Below are 11,372 nucleotides of genomic sequence, written 5' to 3'. Positions count from 1 at the left end.
ACACTGCACCTGTGAGACAGCCTGAATGACAAATATCTTTCTGCAACTACCTTATCCTAAATCAACCGATTTCTTACTCATCCTCAGGCAAGAATGGGGAGGATGCTTATGAGACGGCCAAAGTTAGAAATGAGAGGTTTTCTGTTGCCTGAACAAATAACTACAAGTACCATAATTACGGTGCAATTGCAGTCATGAAATGAACCATCAAGGCGAATGTAGAATAAATTGTGCTAGAAGAAACAACATTTCTTGTGCATTTTTGTAGTGTGCAAATAGAAATGACCATTCAATTTATACATAATAATCCATGCTAAATTAAGTGTAGATTTCTTTGCAGGTCTTTATTCTGTTTATATATAAACTGTAAATTTACCATAAATGTGTATATGCAATCTTTCATTCGCAAGATATTTAAGTGTTTTACCACACTGCAGCCAAGAGGAAAGGAATAGACAGAGAACAGTGAGAAAGCAGCAAGTTTTATACCAGTAAAAATATGATGTTATATTACAGAATTGTGCAGGTTATTGTTACTGTGCCCACACCCTGTATTCTCTGAAATATACCAGTGTTTTTGTTATTTATTTTGAAACATTATACTTATGTGATTTGATTCTGAGTTATGAGCACATAGCCTTATGGTGACCATGCACACATGCACACACACACACACACACACACACACACACACAGGTTACCGTCCAGCTGGATCTTTCACTGGAGCTCATGGAAAAGCAAAGTAACAGGGCAAATCCATAAATGACACTGGGAAAGGACAGAGCAATGGAGCCTTTATAAATGAACCAGTGGCTCAGAGATGGGACAGTCCACGCCTTGCTGTAACCTTGGTGCCCAAGAAAAGACACTGGATGCCACATGAGCAACCCCAGGCACTATACCTATTCACTTGTAATGTCCAGTGTTTGTACATTTATGCCTTTGCCTGATGACTGACACAAAAGGAACTTTGCAGTTTACTTACTGTTGCAGAATAAGTCAGAGAAACCTGAGGCTGTGCCAGAGCAGGAGAGATGGTGTTTGCAGACAACAGGTGACATTGGGATCCAATGATAGCTTGACAGCACCATCTGGTGGGATAAACCAGGCAGGCACGACAAGATGCTACAACCAGCTACCTGCTGAGAAAAGTATATGGATGTAGACAGTTTTTTTATGATAGGACAACAATACGTATCCACAGTGTATCAGTTTATTTAGATCAATAACGTTATTTCGTTGTTTAGTTAACAAGTTACTTTGTTGGCTAATTAGTTTTTTAGACATACATTGCTAAAAGCATTAAATACCGAGAATGGATAGAAGAAAGTAGGGCCACTAGCTGAGCTGCCAAGGTCCGCCGCGTGCGCGCGCGAGGCACGAGAGTGAAGTCCCGCATGCGCATTACCAACTGGCTTCTCTGTGTTCAGGAGGTTGGGAGAAGATGAGGCTGAGCATGCACGGACCGGATGCATAATTGGCCTACCTTAGTCATAGATTTCCATTTGCCTTGTCTAGTTTCTTGCCAAATTACTGTTTAATGTCGAACTACAGCCGGAGCGGCGTAGAAAGTGATTAACGGTGACGGCAGAAGAAAAAGAAAAAGAAGAAGAAGAGGCAGAAGAGGAGCGCTGAGAGGAGCACGGCATCAAATTGCACCGGATGTCATTACACGCTCTTAAATATCGTGGACGTGAGTAGCTGCGTCTTTTTCCAACATTCGTGTGTGTTATATTTGATAGGGAAACACTTTTTTTTGTATATATATATATATATATATATATATATATATGTATATATATATATATTTATATATATTTGTTAGAGTTTGGTAGCTAATCTTATTCTCGTCTTCATCCGCTCTCAGACCAGTTCAGCCACCCACCTGTTAGTCTGGGCATAAACGCATATTTGAATTAACCTAAAATCCCTAAGATAAAACAAGTGTAAATGATTTTATTGGCCATTGAAGGGTTGGGCCTTTTTTAAAACAAACTGTGCTATCTGTGAGGTATCTTTCATTGTTTTATTATTATTGCAAAATTACAAAAAAACAATGTTAATCTTGCAGTGTGCAGGTTTTATTCTCATATTTTTGTCATGAACAAGGCTTTTGTAGCGTGCCATAGCACATGAAGGCAGATAACCATCAAACAGGCTTGTGGGTCGTTGGGCATTTGTACTTACAGGCCTACATCTAAGCTCGTTGATCAATTGAATTTAAGCCTCTTGAGCGGTCCGAGCGAAACCTGCTGACACATGCGCCCCTGTCTTTTTGTGTGCGCACAAACCCAGTTAACCCTCTCTAGCTGATCTCCCTCCGCAACTGAACTGTGGCTCTGTTATTATATGAAGTCCTGCAAAAAAAATGTCCACACCCATGTGCAATATTGCTCTGAGATACTCTCCTCTCAGGGAGCACTCAGCACTGGACTGGACAGTAGTTACTGTATCCTTATGCAATTAAATATTTAAAGGGCAGCTGATCTGACGCATCGGATTAATTATAGATTAATATGGAGACACCTGCTCTCAGGTGGATAAGAAGTTTTTGTTATGCAATGATGCTTAAATAGAATCAATGAGCTGCACACCTCTCTCTCTCTCCCTCTCTCTCTCTCTCTCTCTCTCTCTGTCTCTCTGTCTCTCTCTCTCTCTCTCTCTCTTGATGTAAAATGTACCATTACTACTAACTTTCAGTCAGGTTTTTTCTATATTTGTCCTGTTGAAAGTGAGTTAAAGGATGTTAACAGGTTAATAAAGGAATTATCTATCTATCTATCTATCTATCTATCTATCTATCTATCTATCTATCTATCTATCTATCCATCTGTCTATCTGTGAGAGAAAAAACAACTGTCAGAAACAGAGAAAAAGGAATTTCCCAATATCCTCCATTCTGCTTCCTACAATTATGTAAAGTGTTGTGACTGACCAGCAATCATAAGAATCATTGGAAAGTGCATTATCATCTTGTGGAGGTTAATGTTACCATACTGTTCCAAATGAGGGCCAGTGATGAGAGGCCTAATGTGCTCTTTTAGGATGTTTACAGCAGTGCTGAAAAGAGCGTAATTGAAAAGCTTTATCCATGCATTTATTATGAGCTGAGTATGACACAGTGTCATACCTATCCCAGACTAAATGGCTCTTACTTTCTGTTTTCAACGTATTATCTGGAAAGAAGAAGTCAATTTAACAGGGTGGGTGTTGAAAGATGTTATCCTGGTGTGCAGTCCAGACAACACAGGCATGATAAATATGTGCACACCAACAATTGTAAGCTTGTCATGGTAGCAATGTTTTTCAGTAGTTTACAAGAGTACGTGGACAGACTAATGCACACTGAGAACACAAAATGAGTCAAGAATGTAGCTCCTCATGCTCTTTGTTAACGTGATAGGACACGTATGGCCTGTAATTTAATTTGGGTGGTCCTGACTGACTTTGACTCTTTTGCCTCCCTCACTCTCTCTCTCTCTCTTTCCCTGCTGCAGTATAATCAAGACCAAAGGCAGAGCCATGGAGGTTGTAACACATTTTGTGAATGACACTGTAGAATTTTACAAATGGAGCCTTACTATAGCAGGTAAGATCTTTACAATCACTCGTTTCTAAAATTCACAAGAGCAGTGTGCCGCTTCAGCATGCATGACGGTTACAAACTAATCTACCACTGTTTTCATTGTCATTTATCCATATTGTGGACTATGATAAGGTTTTAGTCACCAGCTTACTTGTAGAGATGTTATAAATGCAATGCAAAGTCTGACAGGTCAACGTTGAACCAGGAAGCAGCCCCTGGTAGTATGTGCAGTAATTTTTGAATTCAGTTTGTTTTCACCTCCAAATACACGGTTTAGATAATATGGTCAAACTGGGCACTTAGTTAAAAAAAAAAAACTGCTCAGTTACTCATGTGGTGATGTCTTTTGCACTCTCCCTGTGTCTTTGCAATAAGGCTGAAAAGTAATTTGTCATTGTTACTTATATGGATAATGTCAACAGAAAGGGCAAAAGCTCTGGATTAAATTTATTGTTTAAGTGATTGTTTGAATACCACAATGCAACATATCTAGCATATGGCTCACCTGATACACTTGTGTCACACCGAAGTGACGGAGATAAAGATAAAGGTTGCGGAAGTGTGTGTCAGGTTAATTGTAGAAAGCGAGCTGACTGCGCGCGCTAGATTTGTGATAACTTTTACAGTTGTCGATCTGTTACTTCAACTTTACTACTCACATTTTCCCACCACTGACATTAACCTGTTTTTCCTCCAGACAAGAGGGTGGAGAGCTGGCCGATGATGGCATCCCCCCTCCCCACACTGGCCATCAGCTGCCTGTACCTGCTCTTCCTGTGGGCGGGGCCTAGATACATGCAGGACCGCCAGCCCTACACACTGAGGAGGACCCTCATAGTCTACAACTTCAGCATGGTGGTCCTCAACTTCTACATCGCCAAAGAGGTCAGCGCCACTGTGGACTATGTGTTAACATGTAGATGATTAAATACACCTGCCCATAAATGCAACATGTATGACTGGCTGGCATGACATGACTCTTGTGATTCTAAAGGGCAACTACTTAATAAGCACAAGACAAACTCTGCAGAGTGAGTTCAGTGTCTGACCCTGTAGACTACAGCTTCTCTGCCACAATGTACTGAAATAACAGCATCTGCCCCACAAGTCACAAGGTGTTAAAATTTAATCCTTCCCAAAAAACTTTTTGTGGCCATTTCTTTTGTTTCGTGTCATTAATCATTCACATTTAGCATGGTGCATATTTGCAGTGAGCTTCACAATGTTCATTGAGGATTCTATACAGAAAATTATATTGGTGGAGGCACCGTGCGCCACCAGTGAACCTGTCCAGAGTCACTCACCTACTACTTAACATAAAGAGAGAAAAGCTTCCTCATTTGGTCACTCTAATAGCATTTTAAGTGGTTGAACCCATTGTTCTGGAAGCAGCTGTAGCAGTTGCTGCTGAGCAGAAGATAGATTCGAGCAATGATCTGTGATCCTCGAAACTCGAAAATAGTGGGCCTTAGTTTGCAATTCCTAAAAAAAAAAAAAAAAAAAAAAAAAAGGACTTGAATATTTTACACGAAGTAACTTGTTTAGTCATGGTGTCATGTCTGTGTTTTCACTCTGCTTGTTTGAAAAAAAAATTATGGAGGCAACCAGGATTTATTTGTGTTCACTGCAGTAGTTAATGGCTTTTTCAAGTCAGTTTTTTTTTTCCTCTTACCCTTCTTCTGACATTGTGGTTTCTCATCAGCTCCTAATAGCCACTAGAGCAGCCGGGTACAGCTACCTCTGTCAGCCTGTCAACTACTCCAATGATGTCAATGAAGTCAGGGTAAGCCCACCCCACACACACACACACACACACACACACACACACACACACATCACAAGACAAAGCTGTACACATCCCATGCCAGTGCACAAACAAAAATAGCATTAATTCAACAAAAACGTTTTAACCTTCACTAATCACATATGAAGCAACAGGGTTTTCAAGGTCTATCAAGTGGAATGATGCTGTAATCTCACTGTTGAAGTTCAGAAGATGACTTCGTCTATCAGTGTATATGAGTGTATGAGGCAAGAAGCAGAGGGAGGATTTAGAGGTAAAAGTTTATATCTCTAGTGATTCCAGGACAAAGAGGGTGTGGCCCTGCACTCAGAGAGGCGGGAGTAATTGGTCTCGCCACCCTAAAACTCCACCCCCCATCTCAGGCCTTGCTCTTCCATGATGGCATCACTAAGCGAGAACAGATGTCACCGTGCCATGGCTTAGAGATCAACCTTGTCTACTATGTGCACATGTGTAGCAGACGCGGAGGAATATGGCAGAGTCAAACAGGACAACATAGAGAGATGGTTTGTGATGGTATATCTTAAAGTGGAAAGATCTACATGTTTGCTCTCCAGATCTCCACACATCATTTTAGAATTAAACTCGGAACTGAAAATTTCCTCTCTGAGATCAATAAATTGTTGGCCTATCCTATCTTACATAAGTTATCTCTGTTGTTTGTGTTACTGTACAATTGAAATATGACAGGCAGCAGATTTCCTTCATTGGTTGTTGCCTGACTCTACTTTTTCCCTTCTTTCTGTTTTAGTATTTTATTCTTTCCTGTTAGACCTTGTTCACAGTTGTAATCCTGGAAATAGCTCTCTGCAGTGGAGTAATTATTAGCAGTACTTCACTTTACAGGACGTGGAAATGTCTGCAAATTGTATCCAGAGACAAGCTGTCATCTATTAAAGATGCTGTCGTGTTAGTGTTTAAGATCCACCACAGCGCACAGCAATTATTCACTCTGCCCCGTTTGATGTCTTTAGATAGCATCTGCTCTTTGGTGGTACTACATCTCCAAAGGAGTGGAATTCTTGGATACAGTCTTTTTCATCCTGAGGAAGAAGTTCAACCAGGTCAGCTTCCTCCACGTCTACCATCACTGCACCATGTTCATCCTCTGGTGGATTGGCATCAAGTGGGTTCCCGGCGGACAAGGTGAGTAAACAGGATTTTCCTTTTTTTTTTTTTTTTTTTTTTTTTTTTAATATCCTGCTGATAAATTAATCAGATTGCTTTCGTCTTTGTTCTTAAATCTTCCCACTTCTGGCTTATGAAGAACTAGTTTTCAGTCGCATGCTAACCATTCATAAACATCGTGACCACCATCGCATCTGATACAATTGTCACACTTTTCCACAGCGTTTTTTGGTGCAACCATCAACTCTTCCATCCACGTCGTCATGTACGGTTACTATGGCCTGGCAGCATTGGGACCTCAGATGCAAAAGTACCTCTGGTGGAAGAAATACCTCACCATTATTCAGATGGTTGGTATTATGCCTTTTTTTTTTTTTGCATTGTACATGTGCAGATGTTAAAAATTTGGTGGGATATATATAATATTGCAATTAAGCCTTTGAAACAATTGGAAGCACTAGAAGAAGATAAATGAGTTATATCAATATCATAGTATTAAAGGCTTTGAGAAAAAAAAAGTTTTATAGAGAAGCAGTTGAGATATGTGACAGTTCTTAGTTTGCCACTGTCTTTCTGTCCATTTTTAAATGATTATTCCTATATAAAATATTATTTTATGTACATACATCATAAGGAATGTTTTTACAAAAACAACATACAGACGGGTGACAAATTAAAGGAAAAACCAACATAGCATGTCTTAGTAGTGTTGGGCCACCTTGTGCCGCTTCACCGCTCCTTGGCATTGATTCTACAAGTGTCTGAACTCTGCTGGAGGGATTTGGTGATTTGATGGTGATGATGGAGACCATTCTAACATCAGCACAACTGAAAACCCACAGGAGATGGGAGATCTGGTCACCGCGACAGCTATAGCATATGATTCACTTCATTTTCGTACTCATTGAACCATTCAGTGCCTCGTGCATGGGGTCATTACCATCCTGGAAAACACCACTCCCATCAGAACAGAAATGTTTCATCGTAGTATAAAGGCAATCACTCAGAACAAATATGTATTGGTTTGCAGTGACTCCTCCCTCAAAGGGAACAAGTAGATCCAGACCGTGGCAGCAAAATGCATAACAGAGCCACCGGATCCCCTCACTGTAAGGGTCAAGCATTCAGGCCTGTACCGTTCTCTTGGTGTACCCCTCACATGCACTCGCCCACTTGTTGAGAGCACGGTGAAGGACGAAATCTCAGATGTGCATTCATCTTTCTAATGAGGAGCTTATGCACTGCACCCCTCCTCTAATATCTCTCTCTATTTAGCTGTCGACAGACTGTTCTTGCTGACAGTCTGATCACGTCCTGTATTGACCTTCTCTTTCACCTAAGGAAGAGTTTCTCTTCTCTTTTTCCTTACATGCAAACTAATGCATCACAGTGCATCAAATATCCCACAATGTCTGACACTGTTTACTGACGTCCCATAGATCCAAATACACATATCAGTGAAGTCACTGTTCCTATGGAAACACGAGCCAGTTTAGCATCTTTGTGACTGAAGCACCTGCCATCCATACCCCAACAATGATCCCTCTTCCAAAGTCACTTAGATCTTTTCCTCTTGCCATCTGGATACAGAATCAGAATGAACTGGGCCACAGAGCATGACTGGACAGGCTTTTCCTTTAATTTGTCACCCATCTCTGAGAAGGGAGCTGCTGTAATTAACACATGGTCACACCAATGCTTTGTTGTTTCATTAGGTATGTTCTGCAAGTCCATTGCATATTTACTGTGTTTCAGGCTGTTTTTCATTGTGAAATGATTATGTGTCTACATTTTGTGTGTTCAACAGATCCAGTTTCACGTGACCATCGGCCACGCCGGCCACTCCCTCTACACTGGATGTCCGTTCCCCTGCTGGATGCAGTGGGCTCTGATTGGCTACGCCGTCACCTTCATCATCCTCTTCGCTAACTTCTACTACCACGCTTACAGAGGCAAACCTTCCTCCTCGCAGAAAGGAGGCAAACCCGTCGCAAACGGCACTTCCGTGGTGACTAACGGTCATAGCAAAGTGGAGGAAGTGGAGGATAACGGAAAAAGGCAAAGGAAAGGAAGAGCAAAAAGGGAGTAAAGAAGGAAGTGGGGCTTGCTTGGTGATAAACAGAAAAGGTTGTTTTAAGGGCCAGAGAAGGAGGTAGGGTAGGGAAGGAACAGAGAGTTCAAACCAGACGACCATCCCTGCAAATTATGTAGACGGATGGGATTTGTGACCAACTTGAGAGGGAGAATGGGTAGCACTGTGTATTTGTGGGTGTGTCTGTAATGGGTTCTGGTTTTGAAAAGAAGAGAGGGGTGTTGGTTTTCTCCATAACAATTTATTTTTTTTGAAAGTGCTGACCACGTAGGCTCTGTGCTCTTCTGTCCAACTGTGTTTTGGACCATAATAGGACCAATATATTAAAGGACCTACAACCTGCTCAGCATCCACTATCTTATCAACCAAAATTCACCTCCAACTTTTGTACTCTGGATACCAGTATTGTTTTAACTGAAAGCTTAAATAGTCTTTAATATGCTGATTTATTTTATAGTGCTCTAAAAGATCGTTAAAGGTTTTAACTATTACCAACAAAGGAACATGCAGAGGTTTATACCAAAGGATTTTTTTCCTGGTTTCAGGGGAAATTTTTGTTTACGAATAGTTAGAATTACGTGAGGTTAGCAAATAAAAAAAAAAATAAAAAAATCACATTATAAATTTCTCACATCTGCCATCTGCTGGATTCAATTACTTCTACCAATCCAACACGTCATGGACTTTACATTTCATTCCTGTCTCAAACTGATATAACTGTGCTGCATTTACGTAATGACTTGCTATTTTCTTTGTGTTCATTGTGAATTTAAAACATTTAAGGGGAAGGGGTTGTAGTTTCTTTTAGAATTTATGCAAATTTGTGGGTGTCTTTGTTATAATACATATTTTTTTGTGGGTCCTCATGATTTTTTTTTTTTTTTTTTTTTTTTTGCTGTGCGATGTAGCGGAGGTGCAAGAATAAGAGCTTGAAGTTCAGCTCAGTATTATCTCACTGCCACTTAGGACTGAAGGGAAACTCATCCTGATCCTTTTTTTTAAAAATGAAAAACAAATGGTAATTTCATTGTCTCATTAAAATGAAAGTGAATCAGCTTCTGGCTGCACATAAAATGAAATAAAGACCAGCACCCCATAAACTGTTTGTGTGTCTTTGTGTTAGTTTTTGGTGTGAGCATGTGAGCACAAACTGAATTTGCAAATTACTAAATCAGCTACTTTACTGATAAAGCAAGTGTTGTACTCAAAATGTCACCCATTATGAACCTAATCTCAAACTAAATTATTCCCATTTTCCTCATGATGTAAAGAGCTATTATAGGTGTGTGTGAGAGAGAGAGGGAGAGGTAAGGCTGTGTCTTTGCCCTGTCCAGACAGATCTGCCCTAATCTTTGGGGGTAAATTGGCTTTAGCTCCAAAAGAGCTTATTTCCACGTCACTCCATGAGTTACCCAGGAAAGCAGGTCACTGGAAGAGAAGCCTCCACTAATCTGCCATCAGGTCGCTACTGCTCTCAAACTGTATGGATTAGTTAACATTTGGCTTTTGTATAGTGCTGATTTACATTACTATACAATATATGTACTTTTTATTTTTAAGAAACAACCCTCCCTCTTATCCACATCTTCTTTTTCCACATACTTGTCATGTTCATTCTCCTGTGACAAACACCATAACCCACTGCTCTTTGACCACGTGCTGGATTCACTAATGGCATCTATTAAATTATTCATCCACTATCGCATTTATTCTGTTATTCTTGCTACATCATGTTTCAGACTGCAGAATCTTTTTCATGCCCAGCAACTGCGTTTAGTATGTATTTTCTGATTTATGTATTTTTGTGTTTTTGAATGGTTTCCTCCTCAGTTACTTAACACACATATTCCTTGCTCCGTCCTACTGTACATGCACCACTTAACACGCCTCTGACTTATCCTGGTGCACCACCACCTGTCTCTTTCCATCCATGGCATCACAATGGAGATGGAGGGAGGAGATGTGAATGACTGACTGGATGAGATGAGTGAGATGAGGTGTATTCGTCCTCCTCAGGGACACAGAGGGATCTAAGCCAGGGACTAAGAGGATTGCAAAAGGCTGAGGCTTTTCTATCAAAGACGTTTGGCACAGGTCACTATAACCTGCATCCCTGCTGCTGCAGGTACATGTGCACACAAACCTATATGCACACACAGACCTAGACTTTGGGCATATACTGTATTTGTTTATTTAACTAGCAAGTGCACTTTGATATAGGATTGTAAGTGAATATATCCCTATGCAATACTCAATATTGTAGCGTAAAACAAATTGCTGATTCCTAAACACATCATTCAGCCCTTGTGTTTTATAATGTGGCACAAACTTAAAGGGCCAGAGTTTTATTAGCTGACTGACAGTCGACAGACCCACCCAGTCTTTTGAGAGGACCAGCCTGTTGGAGGGTGAGGGGTCAGTTTGCAGGGGTTAAATCCTCACAAACCCGACCTGTCACTCACTCATCTCATTAGCAATTATATGACTAAGGAGCTCATTCTAGTCCAACAGAGTGGAAACAGTCAGCATTTTACTGGCTCTCCGTCTGTGTTGGGCAGATTGCCTTCAGGGTGCTGAGGCAAGTTATATGTGTGGAGAGCACCCTCTGCTGGACTGGAACTTAGTTACTGTAATACAGCTTGTGAGTGACATACAGACAAAACGAGGGGCCATATAATGTGATGTCTGGAAAAAGTGAGTGAGACATGCTGTATGTGCATCCCGAGAGCAATATTGTCAAGAAACAAGAAGGCTAATAATAC

General features: G+C 40.7%; 1 protein-coding gene across 1 annotated transcript; it reads left to right on the top strand.

Moving 5' to 3' along the window:
* Positions 1-1,427: 1,427 nt before the first annotated feature.
* On the top strand, positions 1,428-9,674 carry LOC111239212 (elongation of very long chain fatty acids protein 4-like). The gene is made up of 7 exons (XM_022769044.1): positions 1,428-1,693; positions 3,498-3,589; positions 4,284-4,471; positions 5,289-5,369; positions 6,365-6,536; positions 6,741-6,868; positions 8,326-9,674. The coding sequence occupies exons 2-7, from the start codon at positions 3,523-3,525 to the stop codon at positions 8,605-8,607; spliced, it is 918 nt and encodes a 305-aa protein (XP_022624765.1). The 5' UTR covers positions 1,428-1,693; positions 3,498-3,522; the 3' UTR covers positions 8,608-9,674.
* Positions 9,675-11,372: the final 1,698 nt, after the last annotated feature.

Source organism: Seriola dumerili, unplaced genomic scaffold (assembly GCF_002260705.1).
Source record: "Seriola dumerili isolate Sdu_G_001 unplaced genomic scaffold, Sdu_1.0 BDQW01000025.1, whole genome shotgun sequence".
In the NCBI taxonomy this organism is placed as follows: domain Eukaryota; kingdom Metazoa; phylum Chordata; class Actinopteri; order Carangiformes; family Carangidae; genus Seriola; species Seriola dumerili.
Note: the sequence above shows the minus strand (reverse complement) of the source record. Positions and strands in the feature narration are given on the sequence as shown.